The 26,276-nt window shown below is 44.9% G+C and overlaps 1 protein-coding gene across 12 annotated transcripts in view; it reads left to right on the forward strand.

Moving 5' to 3' along the window:
- Nucleotides 1-26,276, forward strand: part of RAPGEF1 (Rap guanine nucleotide exchange factor 1) — an 87,242-nt gene that overhangs the window by 18,808 nt on the left and 42,158 nt on the right. For all 12 annotated transcript variants that reach the window (XM_038188120.2, XM_027471085.3, XM_027471084.3 and 9 more), the window contains 3 exons: nt 13,943-14,082; nt 18,594-18,772; nt 21,941-22,097. In XM_038188120.2, the coding sequence (XP_038044048.1) occupies nt 13,943-14,082; nt 18,594-18,772; nt 21,941-22,097 (476 nt within the window). The remainder of the gene's footprint in view (nt 1-13,942; nt 14,083-18,593; nt 18,773-21,940; nt 22,098-26,276) is intronic.

The raw sequence follows: 26,276 nt of genomic DNA on the forward strand, positions 1-26,276 counted from the left end.
TGATCACCTTCTGGAGGAAATCCTGGAGCATTTGACTTCAGCTTTTCCAATAAAGAAGGGTTTTATGTGTGTTGAACAAGAGCTGCTCCACCAGTCAGCGCTGAAAATATTCAGCTGAATACTTTCAATACTAAAACAATAGGAAGTGCTGCAAAATGTGTTGTATTTATAACTAACCAAACCAGGCAGATTTTGGGGGATATGGGTGGTTCGGTGAAAGTGTTGTGATGTCCTTGGGAAGCTTTTTGTTTTCACTTGAAGAGAGCAGATGCTGATATGGTGCAAATAGAAGAGAAATCCTATCACCAGATCGGCCCCGAGTCCCCAAGCTGTAATCTGTAAATAAAGTGATTTATGGGTATTATAATGAAAATGGTGTTTTTTTCTCCAGACAAAATACTGTTTCCAGATAGCTCTCTCATTATTACACTCTGGTTTGGCTACTAATTTTATGAAATAAGCCTGGTAAATGTAAGGTTGGAAAACTAATGTTTCTTTATCCTCTGCCAGTAAGAATTTATGGAGACACCAAATCCCAATCCGTCTTGCTGTGGGAGCTAATTAAGACTATAAGGGAATGGTTTCTTGGTTCAAAATGTTGAAAACGACTGTAAGCATTCATTCTGTTACATCTGGAGAGCTTGTTACGGATGGCGAGATTGATTGTGCAGGCTCATTTGCTGTGAGCATCGGTTGTTTCTTTCCAGTAACCTGATTATTGCTTGGCCAGCTTTGCCAAACTGTTTACTACCTGCTGCTGGTGACTGGCAGTGCACGCTTCCAGCAGATTATAGGAATATTACGCTGCTTCGGGATCGTGGTTAGTCCTTTTGTCCTTTGTTGTCAGTCAGGGTGACATCGGGAATGGAGCTGCCATCCTCCAGGTAGGTCTCCCACCAACAGCGACATGTTTTTACATCTGTTCTGCATTAGCTCTTCGTGTGACTGATGGCAAGCATCAGTTGCTCTGGCTACCCACAGCTTATCCTTTTATGCCATGAATTTATGGCCGCCTAAAATGAAAAACCACCACGCGGTCATTTCAGAGGCACAGAGGTGACGGATTTGACATTAAAGGGGTGACAGAAACATTCTGCAAATTCCTGTGTAAATTCCTAGGTGCCTGTTTGGTGGCAGGTTAGGCTTAGGTCAGCCTGAAGTCCTAATGAAAGCCTAGAGCTCTGCTGCTAGCTCTGCAGTTGGTTTGCCTTCCACTGGGTGTGTGAATGGGCAAAGTATTTCAGTAGAGCTGGCGCTTCTTGGTTGGATGGTTTTGCAAATTTAGACATGGTTCTTAAGGGAGAGCAAATTTTCAGTGCAAAAATTTTGTGAACGGGCCACTGGGTGTTAGGGAGAGCGCCTGCAAGAAAGTCTCCTTGGAGGTTTGTCAGCTACTTTTGTTCAGCAGAGCTGGACTTTATCTTTTAATCTTTAAGAAACAGCTTCCCATATATGTGAGAATTATCCCAAATATTTCCTTTTATTGCCAATTTGGATCCTAATTAGCTTAATCCACTTTGCAAGTGTACAGTGTTTACAGGAAGTTGATTGGGAATATGACACTTGTGTTCCCAAACTTCACCTTGATTTGAATCGACTTACCTGGGTGGAAAAGCCCTTTCATTTGGAAGTCTAAATTGTGAGGTTCTTGTGGCTTTGAGCATTATTACATTTTATCATGATAAATTACTGGTGTATTATGGTTTCAAGTGATCTCCCTTAAAGTATAGATTCTTCCAGCTGCCAGAAAAACAGCTCAGCTCTTCTCCTGCTTCATTCTCTGCCAGCGAATAGCAAATTATACTCACTGTGCTTGAAGTATTGAAGTCAAGGAAGCATTTTCTATAGATTTTTAATTCTCTTTTATAAGTGATTGAAGCCCTGTTGAAAACATCTTCTTTGAGGGGCTTCTTTCAAGGTTTCCGTGTGAATGGGTTCAGCTTCACAATTTAATGTTGTGACTGCTATATACAGCGTTTTGTTTAGGTTTTTAAATAAAATAGCAATCAGGCAGTTTTGTTGAGAGCTTTTTGGATCTATGTCTTGTGTATAATACAATGCTCAGGATGGATGGGGAAATGCTCTGTGTTGTTCAGACTCACAGAGGCTGGAGGAGTCTTCTCTGGAGGAACTCGGGGCTCCTGATGTATTTTTATGAAGCAGGTCTTCCCAAGTCAACGTGCCTCTTTCAGATTTTTTTTGAGACATTTTCGTGTTTTGCAATGCTGTGTAAGATACATCGCTGGTTTTCAGGTTAATGAAGAATGATGGCACATTGAGTGCTTTCAAAGACTTTCCTGAGTGCAGAGTTGCCAGAAACGGAGTGGGAAAGATACCTTCCATCTGTCATTCTTCTACAGGAATCGGCACTTCAGAAGTGGATGCAGCTGAGCGTTACTTGCTGAGCATCAGAGCAAGGTTAATGAGTACACAGAGAGCGACAGGGGGACACTTATCTCCTAAATGGGGAGGGAGACAAGTTGATTTTGTAGGATAAGTCCTTAAATAGGGCAGAGAGGAAAGGTGAGTTTCCCCAAAATGTATACTAAAATAAACGAGGTCTGAGCTCAGATCTGAAATCTTGCTGTGAGACCGTGTAGGGCGTAGCAGGAGAGTGCTCCTTGCGGGGTGCAGGTGTTTGCTGAGGCCCCGTAGTCGCTGGTTGCAGTGTTTGGCTGCTTACACCCCTCTCCCACGGTACAGGACTACTGCCGAGCAGCACCCCATCTCCTCCTCTTGCTCCTTCTTCATTCCTCTTCATGTACACACTGTGAATCGTCAAATAAGAACAGAGAAAATGTCAAGGTCTGTGGGCTAGCACTGCCTGCCCCCCTTTTCCCTTATTGCAGTGTCCTAGAGAGATACTATCCCAGGCATAAGTACTTTTTAATTCATCTGATATTAGGTAGCCATTATAAAGCTATAATATTTAGCGAGGCTGCCACAAAGCTTAGTCCTAGATGCTTCATACACTGCAAAATGGAATTATTTAACGTGGATCCTACCAAGTCAGTTCTTGCAGCGTTACAGGTGGTGGTTGGCGTGTGGTTTACAGGGTTTCTTGTTGCCACGCTGCAGCGTGATTTTTGATACTTATTTTTTTTTTGGCTTGTTGGCTGGACCCAGTCGAAGGCTGCTGGTTTCTGACAGGGGAAGTACAGCTTCCCTTGGGACAGAGCTGCAGCTTGCGTGGGGTGGTCGTGCATTATCAGCTGGTGAGGTTAAACGCAGAAGCTCTGGGAGGTATTTACCCCGGTAAGAACGGCACCAGGGATGTTTTTATAAACACGCCTTTGTGTCTTTTGGAGCCCAGCTGCCACGAAACGCTAAATCCGCTGCAGAAGTCAGTATGTCACTGAATGGGTTTGACACCGAAAGAGCATGAAGTTAATCAGGCTAAAGCTCTGACAAAGCACCAGGCTTACCCCGACGGAAAGGCAAACGCTCTCTGGACGCGCTGGAGCGTAGCCTGGCCTGACCCGGGGCTGCCAGACCCCGCACACGTCCTGGGGCCTCGTGGGCTGAAGTTTCTCCTGGCAGACCGCTCCTCGCTTGCCAAATGGACCGAGTGTGCTCCCAAAATATTGCTTTTTGTGCCACCAGCTGAAATCAGTATCGATTCACCTTTCGGCTCTGGTCAGCAGGACCGCCAGACGATCGCCCGTTTGTTTTGCAGAGACGTAAATAGCTTTGGCAGTTGTGGTTTTGCTGCTTTGTCAAAACCAACATTAAATCTAAGTACCGTAGAAAGTTATTTCTTATTTATAGATTCCTAAAGTCTCCCTGCCGCAAAATGTGGGCAGGGGGCTTTGAAACGTGCTTTTTCACTGGATCGTGGCCTTTGAACACGTTCGCCCTGTGTCCCCACAACAGGTACGTCCTGCGGGCAGGAGCTCGCTTCTGAAACGTGATGCCCTGCTCTGCATGGGATGTGATAGCCAAGCTGGGAATTCAGGATTTATTCAGTGATAAATGAATTGTTTCAGCATGGAGTGTGAAGAGATGCTGAGATAAGGTTCAACTTTGTCTCTGATAAAATACGGGTCTTGTTTTAGCTCCCTTTACCTATCACCCTCCTTGCTGTATGTTAGCATTAAAGGCGTTTCTTCTCGAAATGCAAGCTGACTTCCTGTATCGGTAAACTGGAAGCTCATTAAAAATTAGAAACTGGTTCTTAGTAGGGCCCACTTTTGGTAATTTCCAGGAACTGCTTAAATACAGCCAGGGTGATTACAAGAAATAAGGTTGCACTGGAGCAAAGAGTTAAGCTCAGCTGTCCCCTTCTTAAGTGGGTTTTCAGACTCATCACCGCATTAGGCAACGTAATACTTGGAAATAGCTGGGAAATAGCTGCTTTTTCTTCAGCACTGAATTAACAAGTAAAATTCTAGCGAGTGTTTCCATGCTAGTGAGGCCTCAAGGCTTCAAAAGGCTTGATTGCGTTGTAGTCAGCATGTATTTCTTCAGATTCCTGCAGTGCTGCTGCTGGCACTTGTAGGGATCTGTAAGGGTTTGCCTCTGCACAAGCTCGTTGTTCTCTTATCTTTTTAAAAAATATATATTTTTCTTGTTTTAAAGTCTGGATTTGCTGAGAAGACTGAGGAGAGCTGCAGGTATTTGTAGCCTTCGCTTTGAGACCTGCTATCTGTGGGAGTGATGTGAGCAGGCAGTTTTAATTCAGGCAGGGGGAGGTAGGACGAAATGGAATTGCCACCAAGAATTGTTTACTGCTGAAGAACCTTTTAATGTTTATGTGCAGTGGTGTGAAAGATGGACACCTCGCTTAGACTGCTTAAGCTCCCTGATGTTTCCTGCCACCACGGCCTAGGTATGTGCTAATCCTGCAGCTGACAAAGATGAGGGTTAGTATTTCCTCTTCCTCCTGGGCTGCTCAGTTCAATTAACATCTCGGTTTCCCTTTGCTGGAGGCGCTGATGTTTCAAATTGTGCTTATAGAAGACTAAAATTTCCTACTGCCTGTAGGCAGGCAATAAAAGCGGTGGTTTGTTTGCAGATCCTATCAGGTGCAGAACCGAGGCTGTGGCCTGCAGCTCCTTAACCCTTTGTGGCAGCAGCACTGCAACGGTGCGAGGGCAGCTTCTGACCCCATTGCAGCCGAAATCTCACACCTGCAGCCCTGCTCTGTCGCTTTGCACACAGGCTTGCCTCTCTGTGTGGAGACGGAGAGCTGGCCCTTTGGGGCAGCAGCACGGAGCACTTCAAAGGCGAGGGATTTGCATAGCCCTCCTGCGATGCTTTTGTGGGGTAAGCAATATGAGGGAAGTTTACACTGGTCTCACAGCGCTGCTTCAGGAGGTGGTGCTGGCCCGGTTCCTGAAACTTCTCTGCCTTTCCCTCGCAGAAATGTGAGCCCCCAGCGTGGTGCGGCGGAGTTGTGCAGACTTGTTTAATCTCCCAGAACCCAATATCTGCGTTTCAGCATCTGAGCCCCGGGGACACGGCGCCAGTCAGGACAGGGAGAAATGAGGAGTTAGCTCATCTCCTAGCGTTCATGGAAAAGAGCTTACATCACATTCTCACCTGGACTGCTGCCCTTGATCTATGGCACTCGCTAAAGAAGGAAATAAAATCGAGCGTGTTTAAGCACATATTTTCCATGTTTTGATCTTACTTCTTCAGCGCAGCCCAGAGGAGCGTGGGGAGTGCCTTTTGGGCAGTGGATAAGGTTACTCCCCAGCCTACTAGAAAACAAGGGTTAGCTTTGCAGTTCAGACTGAATGTGTAAAGAGTGTGTAATCAGAGGTCAAAAATAAAATGTCTATAATTAGCAGTGTCCAAAGCAACTGGAAATTGTGTCAGGCAGATCCGAGCCAGCTTTTCTTTTCCATCGCCTAATGAATGGGAGCTGAGGTTTCTCTCCAAGGATGAAAGAAGGCTGAGTAGTTTCCCATTCAAAACTGGTGCTGTGGGACCGATGCAAACTCAGGACTCATTTACTACCTTGTTTTTCAGCTTTTGAACCTGCGGGCAGGTTGTGAGCAATTAGGCTTTTCCCTAAAGCATCTAAAATACCACGGTGGTGCTCGCTGTCCTGGAGAGCGCGGGTGACGACATTTTGTCACCTTGGAGATGGATAAACAGCTCCAGCAACACGGCCTTACAGCTTTTCAGGTCTGAGTTTCAAAGCTAGCAGCCGACCGGCTGTAACACAAGTCTAGCGAAGATTTTTTTCAATGTGGGGAAGAGTCTTAAATGTAAAACAAGAAGAGGGGAGGCAGAGTTGAAGCTGGGATGGGTTGCAGGGCTTTTTGCTGGGCCGTGGCAGCAGCTGAATGGAAGGATGTAGCTGTGGCTCACACGCTCCCTGCAGCATGGAGTGACTCAGGTACTGCACACATACTTGAGCCTGCAGGGCTTTATTTTTAGCTGGCTGAATCACTGTCATGACTACAGCCTCATAAAGCCGTGAGACGAGTGGGGATGCCCACGGCCCCCATATTAAGGCATGTTTGGTGAACACAGACTCCCTTGCAACCGTTGTGATTTCTGCCTTCAGAGCTGCTTGCTGAAGTAATGCAGAATCTATGCCCTCTAGCTGGATTCTCTTTTTTTTTTTTTTTTTTTTTTTTCCCAATTTAAATATTTAGCTAGCAGCCTCAGTGGTTTTTCTGCGCAGACCATGGTGAGTGTGGACCCCAGCGGTGCTGTTGATGTTGGAGGCCGCTCGACTCTGGTGTTGTTTCAGTGTTGCTGGCACAGGGGAGCCACGAGTCGTGTTACCAGTGCTGTAATCCCATTAGCTCTCTCGGGCTCGCAGGGCTGTGCAAAATCAGTACTTAAATGGGAAATTACCAGCGACTCGCCAGATGCTGCACAAAGGTTTGCTAGTGATTCGGTAACCGGCAGCGTTTCTGCTTGCGAGCTGATAGGGAACCCGTCTGCTGCAGCGACTCTTTCAGATAAAGCAGAGCAGAAGCCCCGGCTGCTGCTTATCAATGCATTACAGCATCTTTCAGAAAGAAGTCTCGAAGCTTTGGCGTGCTGGAGGAAACTGAACTAGAGCAGCAAAGTTCCATTCCCATAAATTCCTTCCTTGTTCAATTCATTGTCGCTTTGTCCTTTTTTTTCCTTTTCTTTTTTCCTGCAAACCAGTCGGGTAGCTGCAACGTTTTCAGCAGCTGAAGGATTCCTGGTTTGTGCATCCGCATGCAAGGTGATTCCTCTGTTCTGAAATATTTCAGGCTAAAAGAGCTAAAAGAGGACGAGGAGGTAACCCCACGAGCTGCTCCAAACTCGCTGCTCGGTGTCTTGCACCCTCTCTTCCTTACTTGAAGATTTGCCTCCAAACATGCAGCTGGAAGGAAGAAGAGCCGTACCACTAGCACACCATAAAATTCCTGTCGTTGGCTGATCCAATCCTTTCTGCTGCAGTCGGGAAACGTGGCTGAATTGATAAGCTGCCCTGCGAGCCTCCCAATTCCCTTGCAAACACTGCGAGCTCTTTCCACATGAGGTTGCTGCAGCTGGAGATGTCTCATTCATGGTTGCTTAGAAAGAAAAAAAAAATCAAAATAAAAATGTGCTCTCTGACAAATAAAAATGTTTTGCTTCCTCTGGAGGCCCCAGAGGGCGGCATAAAAAATAATGAAGGCTGTGAGTCACTGAGCAAAGCCTGGCCAGCTGAGAGGGAACTGAGCCTCCCTTTTCCATAGAAGTTTGTGTGCTGTCATTGCACATCATTAATGCTCGCTGGTTTATGCTCATTCACTGTAATGTTGCCAAAAAAGAAAAAAGGGCAGTCGGTCTTTCCGCTTCCAAACGCTGGCTGCTTCGAAGGTGACGTGATGTTAAAGGAAAAGTTTCTCCAGCACTCGAGAGCCATTGTTTGATTCTCAGGCTGCCCCTCCTCTGCCGTTTTCCTCCAAAACCTGGCTGCTCTCCTAGCAAACAAATTCCCTGGAGGGGGCCTTGGAGCAGCTCACGGCCAGCTCCACCTAGGGTACAAAGGTTAGGGTGGGCACGCTTCCTGATTGACACGGGACCCTCCCTTTTTTTTTTTCTTTTTTTTCTTTTTGAATCCATTACCAGGTCTTTTTTTTTGTCTCTGGATAAATTCTCTAACAGAATATTGAAATTCTCTTCTGTCTTCTCTGTGTTCAGGATCTCAGCTCATCCTTTTGAGGGCACGCAGCATTACGCAAGTGCTGCGTATCAGCATCTTTAGGTTTCTAACCCATCCCTAGGACTTCTGAGAAAGGGGGCGTGAAATGAGGCAGAAAGCTGCTGATGGAGAACTGAGCTGTGCGGGGCAGGTGCGAAAGCCAAGAGCGTGCTTGGGGTTCCCCTCCTTTTCTGCTCCTTTCACCCTTGGAGGCCTCGTGCTTCCTCTCCGTCATTGTACACACACGGTGACAGGCTGGGACTTCTTGCCTCAAGAAAGACAGATGCCCAGCAGCGAAAGGACTGGAAGAGGGCCCCTGCCGTAGCCCTGCCTTGTCCCCAGCACGCCGATGAGCTTCGGGTCCATCCTTCTGCCAGTTCCTCTGCGGAGGGGCTCAGCTGCTGGAGGATGCTCGAGGAGTTTCTGGTTAGAGCAAAATTTCTGCACAGCTCAGAGGCTTCGGGTTTCCTTTATTTGTTCTTATTTTAGTGTTTGCGTTACTGGAGAGCTTTCAGTTAGGGCAAAGGCCCCACAGCTCTGTGTACTTACAAGTGCCCATTAGATAAGCCCTTTGCTTAGAGCGAAGGTGGAAGGAAGGTGGCTGGGAAATTCAGTGATACTCATCTAAGATCTTTACAGATCCATGCTTTGCAGTATATTTTGCATTTACGGTCAGTAACTCCTATCTGTGTGTTGTGAACTGGTTGTCCTCTCATTTTCCTGGCAGCAGAATTGGGTCTGGAGGGGCAGGAACCCGTTCCCATCGCTGCTGCCTCATTCGGTAGCACCGCAGCACCAAGTGGGCAGGCTCAGCAGTAAGGTCATTTTCAACTCTCTCATTATTTTTCCCTTTTGCTTCTGAACCCTTTAAGTCCCTGTCAGCGAGGGTTTAGTTGAAGCCTTGCAACTTGCCTTTTGTCTTCCACAAATGATCGAGCTGTGCCCAGGGGAACAAATGCCATTTTAATGGGCATTGTTGTGTAATTCATTACGTAAGTCACCTCTGTGTTCAAAGGACTCGTGGCACAAATGGCAGGAGCGCTTGATTAAAAATGTGCACAATAGCTTCGTTACGACACTGGGAGAGATGTTCTCTGTTATTTTTAATCTGATAGCTTTTAAATATGTGCATCCAGCAGAGACCCAAATGGCCTTTTAGAAGGGAACCATTTGTGGGATAAGATTTTAGACTACTTCGTTCTTTCCAACGAGCCTGGAGAATCAGTGCAAGCTGGGAAATGAACTTTAACCCTTTTTTAAGGTTTTGTGTCCTCTAAAGCCTCACGATTTCTGTATGTGAGCAAATAGAGAGAGAAGGTGGAGGGTTTTGTTTTTCAGGTGAGGGATAGCAATGATCCTATACTCTGTAGTTTAAGAAAAACGCTGCATTTTCTGTGTATTCAATACAATGCCAACACCACCCAAGCTGAGCTGTTAAATGGCACATCCATGCAGGTGCAGCCTGCCTGTCATCGAGCAGTGCCGTAGTAACACAAACCTTACCGAGAAGCCCAGAGGCAGACGAGGGGCTTCGCTCGTCCACCTCTGCAAGCTCCCATCAGATAGGGGCAGCGCTCGCAGCTCGAGCAGGAGGTGGCCGGGAAAGTCTGCAGTGCCTGAGCTCTGCACGGCGCTGAACTTTCACTTTGACTTCAAAGTAAGTAATACGCTGCCAGGCCAGGCTGGTGGAATTCACCATGAGTGTTTTTGTCTTCATTTTGGTGTTCTTTCAAACCCAAGTGGGAAACAACCACTTTGCCATGGCCACGGTGGTGTAGCTGTTGGGCTTTGACCTGCCAGCCTTCCCCTAAGCACTCCGGTTTCTTCACACGTAAGCTGGTTCATCCACCTTCCCTTGTGCTCCTTAACCCCCTACTGCTTGAAATCTCTGGTTATTCATCCTCAGGCCAAGCTCTCAGCAAACCAACAGGCAGCAGGGCTGCATTGTGGCGGATGGAGCTGCACGTCCCTGCCTTCCCTTGGTGGGAAGGCCACGTCGAGCCGAGGCATGGAGCAAGGCTTCTTGTGTCTGGTGTGTGCGCCCACCTCGGGGACATGAGCTTTGAGCCCAGCAAGGCCGTGACTCAACAGCTGGAGCGCGTTCAAACCCAGCAGAGCAAGAGCCTTATTAACAGGGAGATGGAATTAGCCGTGAAATGGGTGACGTATGAAAACTCCCGGTCAGAAATAAGACACTCAAATCCGTAGTAAAGTGATTTTGAAGGGATTTTTATTCTCCAGTGGTGTGTGGCAGCAAAGCGTCCAGACATGACGTACAAGGGGATGAGAAGTCAGCGGTTCCTTTGAGACAGAAAGGCTTTGATACAGCGTTTTCTTCTTTTTCCCCCATTCCAGTTGAAATCACCACATCCAGCTTATTACCCTGTCTCTTCCCATTCATCTTACAAATGTTTGGACTTTTCAGAGAAGTACAGGTACCCTACTTCTGCAGCCCAGAAAGGAGAAAGAGGAGCTCAGAAGGTGGTGCTGGAATTCAGTGAAACGCTGCTGGGTATCCATCAACAGGAGAAGGGAGTAGTACAACAGTGATTTCTGATGGGCAGGCTGCTGAGCTCAGGAGCAACCTCAGGGCTGCATTGAGAGCCTGCTTCTTGCAGGCTGGCAGGAAGGTGCAGAGGGACAGGACAAGCATTTTGAGCACTGCTATAGCTCTGGCTTCTTCTTCTCTGTGTACGTTATCACATTTTTGGATAAGTGAAGGCAGGCTGTGCTGCTTGAACATTTCACTGGGCAGACGTAGGACATGTTACATACTTAAATGGGACGTGGTGCACAGAAAGTGAGCTTCTCAGAGCAAACCAGTGCAATGGTAACCAATCTAAGAAGTCTTGCACAGCTGTGTTTTTTGCTTTTTTCATCTGTAAAAGCTTCGGTCACTTTCACCTTTAATCTAGAATTCATTCTTATTTCAGTGTGACTTCTCTTTTATACCACTTCATCCAATTTCATTAAAATGCAAATTCTGTTCATAGTGCTTGAATGATGTATCTGCTTGAAAGCCTTAAAGCCCATCATGCTGAATGTCTGTTGGCATTCGGTGAATATCATCACAGGAGCTCCGCAGCTTGGCTCATGAATATCGGAAGAGGGACCAGGGACTGCGGCGTGATTTTGATGTTTGGAAATGGAGAGATTCTGCGCCAGAGTCACTGACTCACTCTGTGCTCTGTTTAGACAAGTTGCTTCACCTTTGCGCCTGCTTCCCATCTGCAGAATAAGGTTAAGACCCAACTGTTTGAGGGTGAAATAGATACGTTTGCAATGTGCTTGGAACACGGAGAGCGCTATTTTAAGTGCTATGTGCAATTGAGTGTAAGAGCATATTGGTTGTGACTCATTTGTTTAACTACAAGTGCATCAGAAACTTATGAGCAGATGAGATCTGGAAAATGCCTATTGTAGATGGAAAGACGGTAGTAAAAAGCTGTGTGAACGTGTGATTGTTGAAGCAGGTCTTCATAGGGCTGTTCACACAGTAACCTTTATTATTTCACAAACGTCAGCTGTTTTACTTCATTAGGACTATTTTAGGAAGTTCCCATTCTGCTCCAGCCACTTGTTCCTGTCCTTGCTCTGTAGATCTGTGTCCCCTCGGAGCACAGCCATGCAAATGATTCAGCACTGGATGTGGCAGAAAAGTAAAGAGGGCTAAGGGCAGTGGTCAGGCTGCTGTCAGCAGAAGAGAAACTTTCTTCACTGACAAGACGTTGCCTTTTTGAGGTGCCTCACCATGCACTCTTACTGCTTCAACTGCTCGTGTGCTGCCAAAGTTGGGGAGAGGTGTCTGGTGGGAAAGAGAAATGGAAATTGCAGCCTTCTGAAATCTTCCTCCCTTCCTAATTTCTTGTCTCCCCAAGGCTAAATCATCACCGTAAGCAACCAAGGGTTTTGTAGGTACTGAGCATTGTCTTACTCAGACAGTTTGGAGCTCGCTGCTGTCCGTGGAGGAGCCAGACACAATTTGTTGTCTTTTCCCTGTAGATTAATTATTGTAATTGCCAGTTCTTTTAAAAATAAAGTCTGAGCCATGACTTCTTTTGGCAAGCACGCATATCTGCACGTGTATAGCAATTCTCACACGACGTACCAAATAAATCCTTTTTTTTTTGTGGAGCATGAGAGCATTATCGCAGCAGCCAGGGGCTGTTTTCAGTGGTGACCTTCAACACTGTGGAGCCAGAGAGGTTTTAAAGGTTTGGAGATCCCCTTGAGGATGTAAAGCAATGACGTAAATCGTTGCTAAGTTAGGGTGCCAGCTGCTGCCCGTGATTCTTCAGAGGCCAATTGATACGTCTGGGTTTATCTGCAGTGACCAAGGTTTTTAGTGCCTCCCTCCCCGGTGCATTAAACGGGACTTTATGGTACAAAGAAAATTTGGAGAACCCTGTAAACGGAGAGCAGGTCTGCAGCCAGACTGGGTTATAAATGGTGCTGATGCAGCTTTCCATTAATAGCACGGCTGAAAAAGTTTGATGCAGAGGAGCCGACTAGCTGGAGTTTTGGCTGCAGTGAAGGTGTTAATAGTAGGGTCTTAACACCCTATCGGGAAAACACGTTTAAAGGGAGACAAGCGCAGGTTCCTTCCCTCAAGCTGTGGTTAGGTAAATTCTGAGTATTAGGAGTGGTGCTCGCGCTGGTGTGGTATTTAGCTGCTGGGTGCTAGGTTTGACTCAGCAGCCTTCTCTGCTTGCAGGCTGCATGCTAACGAGGTGGTGCAGTGCTGCGTCCAGCGGCTCTGCTGCTTTGACTCAGTACGGGCAGCACAGTCAATTCCCAAATAATGCAAAAGAAAAATGAAACGTGCAGCAAAACTGCTTACTTTTCTCGATAATGTAGTTAAAGATAAGTTCAGTTCTGTTGAATTATCTGGGTCACTAGAGAGCAATTTAAACCTTCATTTATTAAAGTGCTGTTTGCTTAAAATACATTTGCAATTGCTCTGTACAAGGCAGCATGGTTTTATTTAGCTTGCTGGCTGAACAGATAAAAATACATTGCAACAGTAAGCCTGCATGTGGCATGACTGCGAACCTTTGAGACTTCTGCTTTCAGATGATCAGAAACCCTTGAAAATTCGATTTACAGAAGCTTTGAGCAGTTCTGTAATTAAGCTTCTTCGGGGATGCACCAGCGCCAAAGTGCTTCCTTCTGTTCTTGTGGTTTGTGCTGGTACTTCTGGTGCAAAATCCACCGTGAGTGACAGGGGCTGGTGTTTTTGCTCAGATATTTCATCGAGCCCCAACCAAACAGTGCTACCAAGCGGGTGGAGCTAGGGACCAGCAGCCTGGGAAGGGTGTGAGGTCGGACGGTGCTTTCCTTTCCTGAAGCTGCCTGTGTGGCCGGGGTGGTTCCTGACCCCGCGAGCAGGAGCTCAGGCAGCCCAGGTTCTTCCCCTGCTGTGTCAACAAGCCACTTCATCCCCTTGACTTAGCATCCTCATCTGCAAAAGGACAGTGATTACCTCCTTTGTGAAGTACTCTGGGACCTGCTGGAGATAAGTGCTTTTCAGAGAGGAGTTTTTCCTTCTCTCTCCAAGGCGCAGAGCAATAGCAAGCCTGCTGTTCTGCCTTGGCACTTCAGCCTTGCTGCCTCCGAGGGGAAGCAGGAAATGGTGGTGATATTGTGGTTGGAAACATAATAAAGAGCCACAATTATTTTTTTTTTATCCTGTTCCACTCAATAAATTTACATGGTTGCAATGTTTCTCGTAGGCTGGTTTCCCAGATAATGCTGTAGCACAATTTCCCTGTTTTCAGCAACTTCACCCTAATCCAGTAACGCATTTCTGTGTCTTTCTAGATTCTGAGCGTTCCCATCTCTCCTCGTTCACTATGAAGTTGAAGGGCAAGTTTCATTCACCAAAGATAAAGAGGACCCCTTCAAAGAAAGGAAAGCAAGCTGACCTGACAGTGAAAACACCAGAGAAGTCAGCGAACAAAGTAAGCAGATGAAGGACATGTTCTGTTAGTCTTGCTGGTTTCTTGCTTGCTGGTACTCAATTTATCAAAATCTGCAGCCCTGCATTCAGCGTGTGACTGTCCCATGCAGAATTCTGCATATGTGTCAGGGAACTTCAGGATTACGTTACAGTTAGTTACAAACTATGCAATAAGAGATGTATTTTCCTTTTTTGAGATGCTGACGAGACCTCCTTCCATCATTATTGAAACATCTCCTTATGGAATGCAGCTTAATGCCTGACATCCTCCCAGCATGCACACCCTATGATTATTCTTACAGCTTCCAAATGACTGCCTGGTTTTGGGGCGTGATCCTTTAAAAAACCCCAAACCTAGGTGAGCAAATCCTTGAAGCTCGTCCAGAGACGTGCGCAATCTCTGATGACGTTAGCAGGGAGAGTCAACCAGGCGCATTGAAGGAGCAGCTGATTCCAGCACGCTGGTCCTCACGTCCAACATACTTCACGCCCTGTAGGAGCTGAGGGCTGAGCACTCCTTCCCAGCACAAACCTATCAGCGTAATCTCCTCTGCCATTGTGACCTGATTGCGTAGACTGGAGGCTCTCTCCGTAACAGTACTGTTGCAGTCAGTCTTCAAGCATAAATCTAAGCCAAAAGTTAAGAACAGCTGAGGTTATTTATGATAATTCAGTATCTTTCCCAGTTGTTGTTGAAAGCCTCATCCAATGTGCAGCACCAGACGTGCAAACTTTTCTAGTTTATCTCTGCTGAGGATTGTTGTAGTGCTGTTGCGAGCAGTCAGCAAGATACAGTTATCTTACACTGTGCGATGTGCTTAACACCCAGCGGAATGGCTGCAGGGCTTCCCAGCCCTATTCTGCGCCATCCTAGGGGAGATGATGAGGCTTTGATTTTCCACGCTGTAGTTTGTCCCCCAGGAGGCAACAGATATGCTTTCCAGGGAGCCGAGCACCTTGCTTTGCCCCACTGAACTCCTGCCAAGAAACATAAAAAAAATCTGAGTTCTGTTTGAAGGCTTTTAAGTCCAACAATATTTCAGGACAGTATGTTGAGATCAGTTCAGAGGCGTACCGTGTAGAACATATTTCTGTTCTGCCAACGTGTTGTATGGTTATACTGGGAAGTTTTCTCCCAGTGTTCTTTTTATTGATTGATTCACTGAAATGCATGTAGAGGATGCATTGTGTTTTTCCTCTAAATTGATGTGTGATCAAAAATGAAATAAATTTGAATTAAATGCTGTTTTCAAAATGCGATTCTATAGCAAATATGTAGTGGCATGTTAATTAAAAGCAAAGCTTTTGCTTTTCTTTCTTTCCTATAATAAACAGTGTAAGATGGATGACTAATAAAGCATGCTGAATATGTAAAACCTTTTTTTAATGTACAGAATGGGATTTTTTTATTGGAAAATAAAACACTTGAAATAATGTTTATTATTGCAGACAATTATTTAAGCTATGTACACTTTGCACTGTGAAATATTGTTGATTCCTGGCTTATTACATATCTATTTTAATAGCCACTGTCCAGCTAATCAGTTAGCTGGAAACAGTCAGCTCATTAGCTTTGTATGGAGGGAGTAGGGAAGAGGATATGCCTGGATTGTCACCAGGGTCTCTCACTTGTGTACAAAGATTGGTTGATAAATAGGAGATTTTGTGTCAGAAGACACTCTTGGTACGCTAAATAATCATCCTTTCCTCCCTCTCGAGTGCTAGGTGCTATTTTTATACTCCTGAAGTAGCTAATCACTCTAGAAATAGCAATACTAAAAATTAATGTAAAATCACTACATGTAACCTGAAGATTATGCTCAGTGCGCACACCTCTTCTCCTCTTCCCCTTTGTACCTCTACGTGGGGAAAATAAAGGGATTTTTTTCCAGACCCTCCTTTTTTGGGCCATGTCTTTGATTCTTATCAGAGGGCATACTGGAGGAACAGTAGTGTCCTTCAACACTACATACAAAGTTATAATAGGATTTTCACTGCCAAACTGCAGGGAAAAAAATGGACTTTTCCTGCTTTTATAAGCAGTTGCATTCCATACGGCTCACTGTAACCCTTCTGTATCTCATCCCCGATGCATTTGTAATGTTTGTTCTTAAGGGAAACCTTTCAAATCAGGCAGAAATACCTAACCATGTCAGACAGGCAGGGAAGTGGGGAGGAGATGCTGCTTTGCCTGAACATTACATTTATCTCATTTAATTCCCCAAAGGCTCATTGCTGAATCCCACATGGCTCCCACAGTTACAGAGCTGCTCTGTCGTGGTGATAAGTTAGCTACTGAGGCAAGTTCATCGCTGCTGGGGAATTAAACAAGAGATCATCCCGGGTTTTCTCACCGACCCAGAAGGATTCCATCCCACGTTTACTTTGGCTTTAGGGGCACACTGCAATGTTTGGTGGAAGATCTTGATATCATTACCCTTGTGAGATACTCCCATCCCGCTGGATTACTGTTCCCGTTTCTAGGGTTATTGCTGTTATTCTCAGGCCTTGGTGAGCCTGAACAGCGCTGAACACCAGAAACTTCAGCCTCAAAGATAAATACACATTGATTTTGCTGAGCTCTGTAACAGAAGCTGCAGTTCTGAGTGGGGTATGCCGGCTTTTTGTATGATTCTGTGTGTGTGTATTCACACATACCTATGAGGCCTTTGGACCTCAGAAGGGGATTCATAAAAAGCACTCCTCTAGGCTTGCTAGCAAAAAAGCTAGCAGGAAAGTCATGAAAAATGGGCTGTCCCCCGAGCAGTGTCCGGTGGCTGGAGTTGCAGCCTTGATGCGCTCAGCAGAAGGCTTTGTGTTTCCACTTGTCGTTCGCAGCCCTGAGCTATCAAGAGCCAGGCCCATCCCTGCTATGCTCTAGGAGAGTGTTTAAGCTATTAAGTCGCAAGCCTTTCTGCAGGAAACAGTTGTTGAATGAATGCATAAACATTAATCAGAGCAGGAACTGCAATCCCCATTTTTTCACTTCTGGTTGAGAGCTCTGACCACTGGCCCACAGGCATGCAGCTCATGGACTGTACAGGCTCTCCCATCCCTCAAGTCTGCAGTCATTTCACACGGAGTGCCTCTCCATATCCTGGAATGGGCTGTGCAGTGGTGAGGGCACACACCTGAAGAATGGGAGATGGGATTTTTGACATCAGCAGCTTGCCAGGATGCTCCTCAGCAGTGGAGTTCAGGCGACTTGGAGCAGGGATTGAGGTGCCTGGTGAGCATCATCATCAGAAGCTGAGGCATCAGCAGAGTTTGGGCACTTCCCGGAAGAGATGGAACATGACAGAGTGGCTTGCAGGTCTTGGATTTGGACTTGGGCTTCTAAAATCAGAGCTAGATGGGACTTGAGATTAAGTCTTTTATGGAACTGGCCCCAAATTACTGACCAATGCTGCCTATAAATTGTTCTTCCTTAAACCTTTCAGGCTGCTGGCCGGATTTTGGAGAAAAGCAGCATTTTAACAGCTGACAAGAGTATGGGGAGCACACAATGCCCATAAGTCATTAATTCTTGAGGCTGAATTTACTGAAGAGATAATGGATGAAACCTGACTCTGCTAAGCTCTCGGCTCCTTTCCTAGCCGTGTTCAGTAGTTAATTTAAATCTCACTTAGGAACTACTTGTGGCACTAGAAGTCCTCCAGGCATACTCTGTTAAACTTTTAAAATATATATCCCTGTCCAGATTGCCATTAGGATATCATATATCATTTATGAATTTCTTTTTTTAGTGTTGGCAATGGCACGGAGGTTGGTGACCACAGCTCAGCTTTATTCCAATGAATTTTTCTCTTCTTTAGCATTCCCTCACCGATGCCAAAACTTGGCTTTCACAGTCTGTCCTGTGGAAAGTGTGCGAGTTCCCTTGTTACAGCAGCAGCACAAAATGAATTAGACTGGAGATTGGAAAGGAGATTTTTATTTGGAAATGGAGAGACAAGACTGTAGCCTTGTTTCAAACAAGTAGGCAGATAGCGATCAGCTAAACTACTCAGGATGATAAAGGTGAACACCATACGTGTCACTGTCAGGGTTGGAGGCATCTTGTCGGGATTGTTTTGGAGTCTGAGATTTGTATGGGTTCTTTTCAGAAGGACAGCTTTATTAAAACAGGTAGTCATTGCCTCTTGTCTTACATTATCATTACTTATCTGCACTTAGTATATTTTTTCCTTTCACTCTCCCAGTTTGGTGCGTTAGTTTCAAAGCAATGCCCTAGAAGTCATCAGTAGTGTGAATCTTAGCCAAAAACTGATCTCGATTAGCCTTCAATCTGGAACGTGCATCTTGTAATTCAGAAAGTCAAAATGTTGGTTCAATTTTGCACTGACTATTTTCTTGAAAGAGTAAGAATTAAATTGGAAGTGTTTGTGGTGGAAGGGGTTTTCTCCAGTCTTCTGAAGCAGAGTATTTCTCTTGAGTTTTCGCTGGTAAGTTAAAGTAACTTTGCCCTTAAAAATGCTGAGGTTTTAATATTTCTCTGCCTTTCTTCTCTAGAACGTATCATGGCTAGAGGAAAAGGAGAAGGAGGTTGTCAGTGCATTGCGCTACTTTAAGACTATTGTGGACAAAATGGCAATTGATAAGAAAGTTTTAGAGATGCTGCCAGGTTCAGCAAGCAAAGTGCTGGAAGCCATCCTACCCTTGGTGCAGACTGATCCACGCATCCAACAAAGGTAAGTTCCCTTCTTTGGTTTTGGAAATATGACAGATCTGCAAGCTTCTTTGTTTCTTAAGTCTGAAGAATTATATCACACAGGAGACAGAAAAAATGCTGTAGTAGCTAATAAATTGACTACCATTTTTATTAATTATGCAGTAGTTTTCAAACACAATTTAAAAGCAAACTCCCTGCTGTGAAGAAGCCCATGCTATGGAAAGGTAAAACAAGTTAGAATGGATTCAGAGAGGAGGAAAGACTGATTCTTAGCATGAATGTAGAAATTCATCATTTACTAGCTATCTTATTCTCCTCTAAATTCTGTACGGTTTCTGAAGTCCATGGTAGTATGCTAAAAGCTAGCAAAGTCCAATAGCTTCTACCTGAAAAACAGCTTATCTTCAGGGTAATCCCTTTCTGAGTTCAGTTTATCCGTCCCGATATTAGAGAAGTCAGCCTGTACTGTTTGCTGCTTTGGTTTTGAATTTACTGGACCAGATACAGAACAGAAGTAAACAGATGTACTTCGGTAGATTAGCCAGTTCAAGTTCATTCCTGTGTGCTCTCAACAGATTATTTATAGGTTTGCTCTGATGCCTACTGTATTATGTTTTAACCAGTTAGGCCATGAGTTTGAAGCCAGAAAAGATGTAGAAATTTGCCAAAACAAAGCTCAGCGTGCATTATAAGAATCTGTGGAGTCATCAAGCCACGGAGATACAGCTGCTGTTCATAGATGCTGGAGCAATTGATTTAAACAAAGCAAGCAAACATTGCTGAATAATAAAGAATGAGCAGAACTAGCACACGCACACAAAAGCACAAAATTAAGCAAGAAATGCACAGATTTTTGGTTTCTGAATCCTGCCAGTTTTTGCGCTGTTCCCGTTTGTTTTCCCAGTAAGCATCTCCAAATTTCTTGTTTGAGATGTTTATTTCAGTTCTGATGCAGGAAAGGTTTATGGTATGGTCAAGACCACACCATAAAGTATGTAGGGTGCTGATAAAAAGCTGTAGGGTGTTGATATTTCATAAACAGATGCTTAGTGCTTTTTGGTCCTAATGCAGAGGGCCTGGTTTTCTGTGACAGTACAAATGGAAGGACACAATGGGCGACTAAGAGCTGTGGCTAGGACAGGAGACGTGCCATTTAGGTTAGGTTTGTAGAAGTACAAAGAGCAATAGCTGTTAGAATTGGAGCATTCACCAGGCTTCTGGGTTCAGACAGAAGTTTCTTCCCTTGCTATCAGGTTTCCCGCAGTCATTAAATTTCTGACAAGCACCTGCTTTCACTTAATAAAAAAAAGAACAAACTTTCCCCTTACATCAGGAGAACATGTAAAATGTCAGCAAATATTTTTAGGATAGATAGAAAATGTCATCTTTGTAGTCACTCGCTTTGATTTGTGTATCTACTGGGTGTTTGCTGGGCGATCTTTTCTTCCAATAATATATTTGGAAATAAATACCAACTACATGGTCTTTAGCAGCAGCAATATTTCAGATGGTTCTATTCTTCAAATCCCTTACAACCTCTCTCTTAGTAGTGTAGCCTCGACAATTGGATATCCTCAGTTAGCCCATGAGCAGAACTTTTGTAGCTAGTTGTCAGTGGAGCAGTCTGTACGCTCTGTACATGGCATGCATTACAGCACGGATCCTGTGTGTATGTTCTGCCTTGTTTGACTTCACAGCTTAAAAGGGGATTTGACATTCTCAAAAAGCCATGTCCTTTCATGCCTACCTGTACACTTTATTTTGAGTCGTGGCAGGACATAAAGGGGTGGTTTTCGATGGTAAATCCCCCTCAAGAAAAGCAAGCAAGGCTTGTGTCAGTGTGGAAGAAAGCCCTACAATTACTGTTGGACTTCTTTTTGCTTGAGGGGAAGCATTTGCATCAAGGAAAAAAGTAATTAAATCTAGCACAGAATGGGCTTTCAATTACTGCCTCTTTAGGAGGAAGCAGGCTGAAGATTAATGGCAAAGAAATCAAAGCCATAGAAAGAGATGGGGGAGGGCCCTATTTGGGAAATATCTCCTACGAAGATAATTCCGTTTAAAATTAGAACAACTGGCAAGCACCATGCTTTTAAAACAAACAAACAGAAAAGCACTTGCCATTGTTTGTATCCCTCTGGTTGTAACTTGACAATAGTTTTATCCCTGGTTCTGCAAACCTGGTTCACCTCAATAATCTCATTGAAGTTTGTGGGCTTGATTCTCTTCTCACAGATAATGAAATTACTGGAGTTAAGCCAGTGTAAAATGGATACCAGACAGAAACGGGAAGGTTCAGAACACTCTTATCAGTAATGATGGCAAGATTGCACCTTCTCTTATCTCTTTATGGTTTTGATGCAGTTTGAAATTGATTTAACTTTACAAAGAATTGTTGAAGCATTGCCATCAGCAGTCCTGTTAGCACACCTTGTTTAGCAATGAAGTAAGTGTTTTCAGAATAGCCAGGAAAATGCCTGCAAGCACTGTTGTTACAGTTAACTTTTATTTGGAGTTGTCATCCTTCCAAAATTCTTTTTTTTTTTTTCCTTCAGAACAATAGCTTCAGTTCTGTTTCTCATTAAAAGCAAAACAAAGCAACACCCTTCCTCTTCCAGACCTGAAATTCATTCAGTTCAATTTCTGTTAAGAAGCAAGTTTTAATTACATGTTTTCAGGCATTATAAACAGTGAGAAAATGATTTGTAAAAGAATGAATAGTCATCTCTCAATTATCTAAGACATTTTTGGGAGAGTTAATAAGGAGGAAGAAAAGCATAGTTAATGCTGAAATAATATCAATTAGACTTAACTACAGGATACAGTAGTTACCTTTGAAGTTAAGGCATAGGATGGAGGTGTAAATTAAAAGGGGAAGAGCATTTTTCTGAGCATTGCTGTGTTGACTTGCAGCCCAGATAATGGGTTGGTTGTACTTTCATGCTGTTGTTTCATTTGGTACTGGTGAACAGGAGAGCAACAGCAACGGAGTCGAAACCCTGGCTTTGTCACCTGCTAAACACAAATGATGAATGTCAGAGTTAAAAAGAGAACAACAGAGGACACAATCAAAATTGTAACAGTATGAAATACACTTTAAATCAAGCACTTTGTAGAAACTTCTGGTATTATCTCCACAATTTCATTTTATTTATTTTTCTTGTCTATTTCCTTCCATACCGTCCAGTTCTGCCATCTCGTCCTGCTACAGCCGTGTGTACCAGAGTCTGGCCAATCTCATTCGCTGGTCTGATCAAGTGATGCTGGAGGGTGTGAATTCGGAAGACAAGGAGATGGTGACTACAGTTAAGGATGTCATAAAAGCTGTTCTGGATGGAGTTAAGGTACGTGAGACAAGTACTGTACATTATAGAAAGTATACATTATTTGTGTTTTAGAAAAGATCTAGGTGAAAATCTGAAGTTTTTAAGTGCAGGTAAGATCTATTCTTGGCTTCAGTAAACTTACTTCAGATCAACAGCTCAGTAAGTGAAATGATCCTGCTTGGTGTGCTGTTTAAAGACTAGCATAAATGGTTTCACCATTAGTGTGCACTTCTAAAATGTTTACCGTGGCATTTGGATGGCTTGCAAGAAGCCATAATTCTTTATTGAGCTTTGTATTATTTTTTCAGCAAGCCATTCTCCCCATCTCCCATGCAGATTACAGGTCAGAGTTTGTATATTTTATGTCTAGACAAAATTTAACGGAAATGCTTCCTGTCAGTGCCTACAGAGAATCAAAGATTCCAACTTCATCTTTTAACGTAAGGTTCAAGGTATTTGTCAGTGATACGTCACCACTTTCAGCAGTTGGATTAGGGTGTGGGACCGGTGATGAGCTAAGCTCAGTTTTCTGGAGATTAATTTTGCATAACTAATGGAAACGTTTAACGGAAACCTTTGTATCCTTTGTGAGACCTGCTTGTAGTATTCCCTCCCTGCCCTACCCAGGAAAATCTGTTGGCTTCCCTTCTACCTCCCAGTAAGTTTTTGGTACCCATGCTTTCTTGCTGTTCTTTACTGTTTTCCCTCTGCTGATGGCCACAGAAGTTGTGCGTTCAGCTGTCCTGGCACTGCAGTTAAAAGTTTGCTTGACACGGGCTCAGGACACTGGTGGAGAAACCATCATATCTCCTAGAAATCTGAAATTCTGAACACTGTAGAGAAGGTTACGCAGGGCTGAATTGAAAGAGGAATGTTTAAAGGAAGCACAGTAGGACATTTGGGGTAGATTTTTAAGATCTGCAGCAGGTTTTTCAATTGGATTGGTATATCAGGAGCAATTATCTTTCACTGTACTCAAACTCAGTTTAGTTTCTATTACCCAGAGTTAAATGTAAAAATCAAATGGATCTCCCAAGCTTTGCCTGTCATGTTTTCAGGAGTCTTGGTGTGTTGTTTGCGTACTCTGAATATCTCTGTAACGTTACTTAAGCACAGCTACTAAACCCTAGTATGACGTGCTGAGCCATTAAAACAAACATCTTTCAAACAAAACATTTCCATCACCAAAAGATGACAGATTTTCCAGGATTATTTTGCACAATATGCCCTTCAGCTTTAAGCTCCAGATTTGGAAGGTAAAGCCAGTGTTAAATTTGCACAGCAGGGTGGAGAAGAAGAGTTGAGCGTCACGTCCCAGCTTCTGTTAGCGTTGGAATTCAGCAGCAATTTGTAGTACGTCAAAATCTGCACCGTGGTAGCTGAACTGCAGGACCCCAGTACATAGTGAGACAATTCACCCTGCTATCACTTCATGAACCTGTACGGTCCCGTGTTAGCACAGGATCCAGGCTACAGTGGTGAGGTCTCGTTGCATCAGACTCGGACACCGGCTGTCCTTTCACTTCAAGCAAGATTTAAGCACCTGGTTCCAGTGGCTTCCCAGCCAAAGCACCGTGCCTGTCGGAGGGGGAAGCTCTGGGACATCTGCTGGAAGTGATGCAGGGAGGTCCGTGCACCGCTACGCCTGAGCTGTTAAGCCCTGCTGAGCAGCGTGACTGTAGCAGTCTCCTCTTGCCGTTGGACTAAAAGTTATTTTGGCCGTCCACTTGGAGCTGGCTTGTGTCTGGTCAGCTTGGAGCGTGATTAGAGCAGATGTGAGGCCGTCTGGGCAGATGTGGATGTGTCTGCCCATCCTTGGGTCAGCGTTTGGAAGTGGCTCGAGCTCATCTCCTGCTGCCTAGCAAGGAGCGAGGCTTATTTTAGAAGGGCCAGGGCAGCCTTCGTATCTGGAAGCAGAACTGAGAAGTTGGACACTTCTCTGCTGTGGGGAGCTTTTCTTGTTTTTCTGGCAGCTCACACCAGCTCCACTTCCACATTTCAGTGCTTACTTCCCCCTTTACTTTCAGAACTGAGCATGAACGAGTCTCTGCTTCACTTGTGTTATTTGCTGTTTTCATCTCAGGTCTTAGCGCCTTGCTAGCTGTGTATAACAGGAAAAAAAAAATCCTTGTTTTGATTACATAACTTCTTTAAAAAGCGCCTCATTTGGAATTTCCAGTTTGCTGAAGTAGCGTAAGTTTGTGGAGAGGCTTTAATTAGCTCTAATTACTGCTGCAGGTATCTCTGCTTGCTGATAACCAACAGCGCAACGTGCATCTGGCTCAGGCGCATGCTGATTACCCCGGTGTGCACGCTGAAGGTCCTGGCTTGGTTTCCAAACACCAATTCTTCTTCTGGGGCTAGGGGAGAGGAGAAAAAGCCGGGGTCTGGGCAATCCGGTGGTATTTGTCTGAGTTTAGAGGAAGAAGTGGTCCCCTCAGGTGTTGTCAGTCATTTGTTGTCTCAGTGTCTCTGGTGTGGGGTTTTATTATTTGTTCGTCTCCACAGCAGCCATGTGCTGATAATTCTACAGACACTTTAGAGCCAAACGTGCCTGTTTCACGTTGTAACACACGCTCCCATGTGGCGGGCAGGCGTGCAGCCACAGCAGCCGGTGTAACAGGGAAGCTTCCCGAGCCCTTCGGCCCTGGGTGTTAGTAACGATGACAAATGATGGTGGCATTTTTCCTTCCATAGCCCTTTCTGTGGCCAGGAACATCTACAGAGTGTTTTGGTTTTAGGTCTGAATCTCCCCGTGTGTTTTATTTCCCTTATCACGCACTGTGTGGCTGCTCTTGCTCGGGAGCACCTGGTGGTCCTGCAGGGTCGGTTTGAGCCCAGGGAAGTCTCCAGAAACCTCTTCGGCAGTGGGGGTTTGTCCCAAAGGCAGGAGGTGGCAATCCCCTGGGTAACTGCTCACTCCTGACACTGACTCAGAGCCGGAGGCATCAAGCGGTGTCACTCGGGTTTCCAAATTGCACAATTCACAGAAAAGCCTTGTTTGGGGATTGTAGGCTCCCTTTCCTGTGATGCTCTGTAAGCTTTATTGGGGAATTTGGAAGTCTAAAAGGAACAGCAAGTTTTTGATTAAAGATCATTCTGAAAGAGAGAATGAAACAGTGGAAAGTCCATCTTCAAAAATCAGTTTCCCCTGTGAGAGCTGGGGACCTGGGGACATTCATCAGAGAAATCTGAGGTCAATTCAGTGTCCGCTTTGCTTGTGTGGTTCTTCTGTGATAAAAGAGCCTTACTGACTTTACTTTTCTATGTAGTGTGCGATGTACCTTACCACAGGGACATTTATAGGTTATCAGAAGCCCTGACGGTGTTGTGTCCCTCTTTGCATGGTATTTACCTGTTGGCAGATGTGGCCCTGTTGGAGGTGGTGTTGGCGAGGTGCTCAGCTGTGGTCAGCTTGGTGCTGGGCTTTTTCTTATCGAGGCTTCTCAGAAAATGCTGTTCCTGGCCAGGGCTCTTCTCTGTCTGCCCCAGATGGGAACAGCTTCATAGCCTTAGCCCAAATGGACATTTGGGTGCTCTCTTCCTCCCCAATGTGTGGGGGATTTTCCAAGACAGCTTCTTTACAGCTGAGCATTTTGTTGTGTGCTGGGGGGACACGGTGTAAATTATTTCTGTGCCCAAGCTCCCACCAAGATTGTGAGTGTGATGTCTAAACCCAAATCAGTTGTGGTATACGCTTGAAATGGCCTGTGCTTTCCATCCCTCGCACATCCAGGGCAGTGCTTTGTTCCTGTTGTTGTACATCTGCTGTCTTGTTCAGCTTTAAATAGAGCCTTAAACAGAAATACGTGGGCTAGAATATTCTCATTCCTCAGAAGGAAGAGGCAGTGACAGTTTCTGATCTCAACAGGCGTGGATGTGACGATGATAACGGAATGATGACACTGTACTTCAGGCTGCTTTAAAAAATATACGGAATAAAAAATCGATCCCATAAAATTTCCTTTGCATAATATGCTGGGAAGCCAGTACTGTCAGGAGGCACTGCCAGTTACCCAGCCTAGCTGTAAGAGGGCACGTGTTTGTATCTGTGAGCAGCAGATCTCTTTGTTGGCCTCAAACACCTGTAAAATGCTCTCTCCATCCTTCTGCTGTGAGTGATTGTGGTTTTGACTGCTGACAGACCGGTAGTTCAGGATTATCAGCCCTTATCTCTTTATCCGCAGCCTTATCTGT

This window comes from Anas platyrhynchos, chromosome 18 (genome assembly GCF_047663525.1).
Source record: "Anas platyrhynchos isolate ZD024472 breed Pekin duck chromosome 18, IASCAAS_PekinDuck_T2T, whole genome shotgun sequence".
NCBI classification, from domain to species: Eukaryota; Metazoa; Chordata; class Aves; order Anseriformes; family Anatidae; genus Anas; species Anas platyrhynchos.